The 609-nt window shown below is 61.7% G+C and overlaps 1 protein-coding gene across 1 annotated transcript in view; it reads right to left on the bottom strand.

Moving 5' to 3' along the window:
- Positions 1–609, bottom strand: part of PNPLA6 (patatin like domain 6, lysophospholipase) — a 44,374-nt gene that overhangs the window by 5,907 nt on the left and 37,858 nt on the right. The window contains 2 exon segments of the mRNA XM_027769002.1: positions 1–108; positions 423–579. The exon segment at positions 1–108 is cut by the window's left edge and continues 7 nt beyond it. Of these exon segments, the coding sequence (XP_027624803.1) occupies positions 1–108; positions 423–579 (265 nt within the window).

Raw genomic sequence — 609 nt, forward strand, 5'->3', positions numbered from 1 at the left:
TTTGTCCTGGAAGACCCGATGGATGCTGCGGTTAAAGGCCGAGCCCGTGAACATGGAAGTCACGGGGTACGTGAGGTCCAGCACCGGCTCTAGCACCGAGGTCATGCTCTAGGGGAAAGGGGGTCGGCCAGGGTCACACGAGGAGAGTGCAGGAGTGACGCTGTCACCCAGGGCCACCAAGAGGGCAGCCACCAAGGGTCTAGCCAGCTCTAGCTGAGGTTAGGGACAAGGGTCACTAGAGGATGTTACAAAGGGGTCATCAGAGGTCACAGGTTATTTCTTAAGGGCCACGGTAAAGGCAGGGTTAACAGGTTAGATAAGGAAGGGCCACCTTGAGCCCAGAGGCCCCTGGAATCAGGCTAAGGCAGAGTCCTGGTTTCAGGGTGCTCCTGGGTGCAGCGACCCCTCCCGGCGACACACACCTTGGCCCACTCCCGCGCCCGCTGCTTGGTGCGGCTGGCACTGCGCTCCTCGGCGTACAGGGCCCCAATGAAGGAGCCGATGGACGTGCCGCCCACCAGGTCCACGGGGACTCCCGCCTCCTCTAGTGCCTTCAGCACCCCGATATGCGAGCAGCCCCTAAAGCGAGGAGGACCTCGGTGAACAGGA

The sequence above is a fragment of the Tupaia chinensis genome, unplaced genomic scaffold, assembly GCF_000334495.1.
Source record: "Tupaia chinensis unplaced genomic scaffold, TupChi_1.0 Scaffold148210_1, whole genome shotgun sequence".
In the NCBI taxonomy this organism is placed as follows: domain Eukaryota; kingdom Metazoa; phylum Chordata; class Mammalia; order Scandentia; family Tupaiidae; genus Tupaia; species Tupaia belangeri.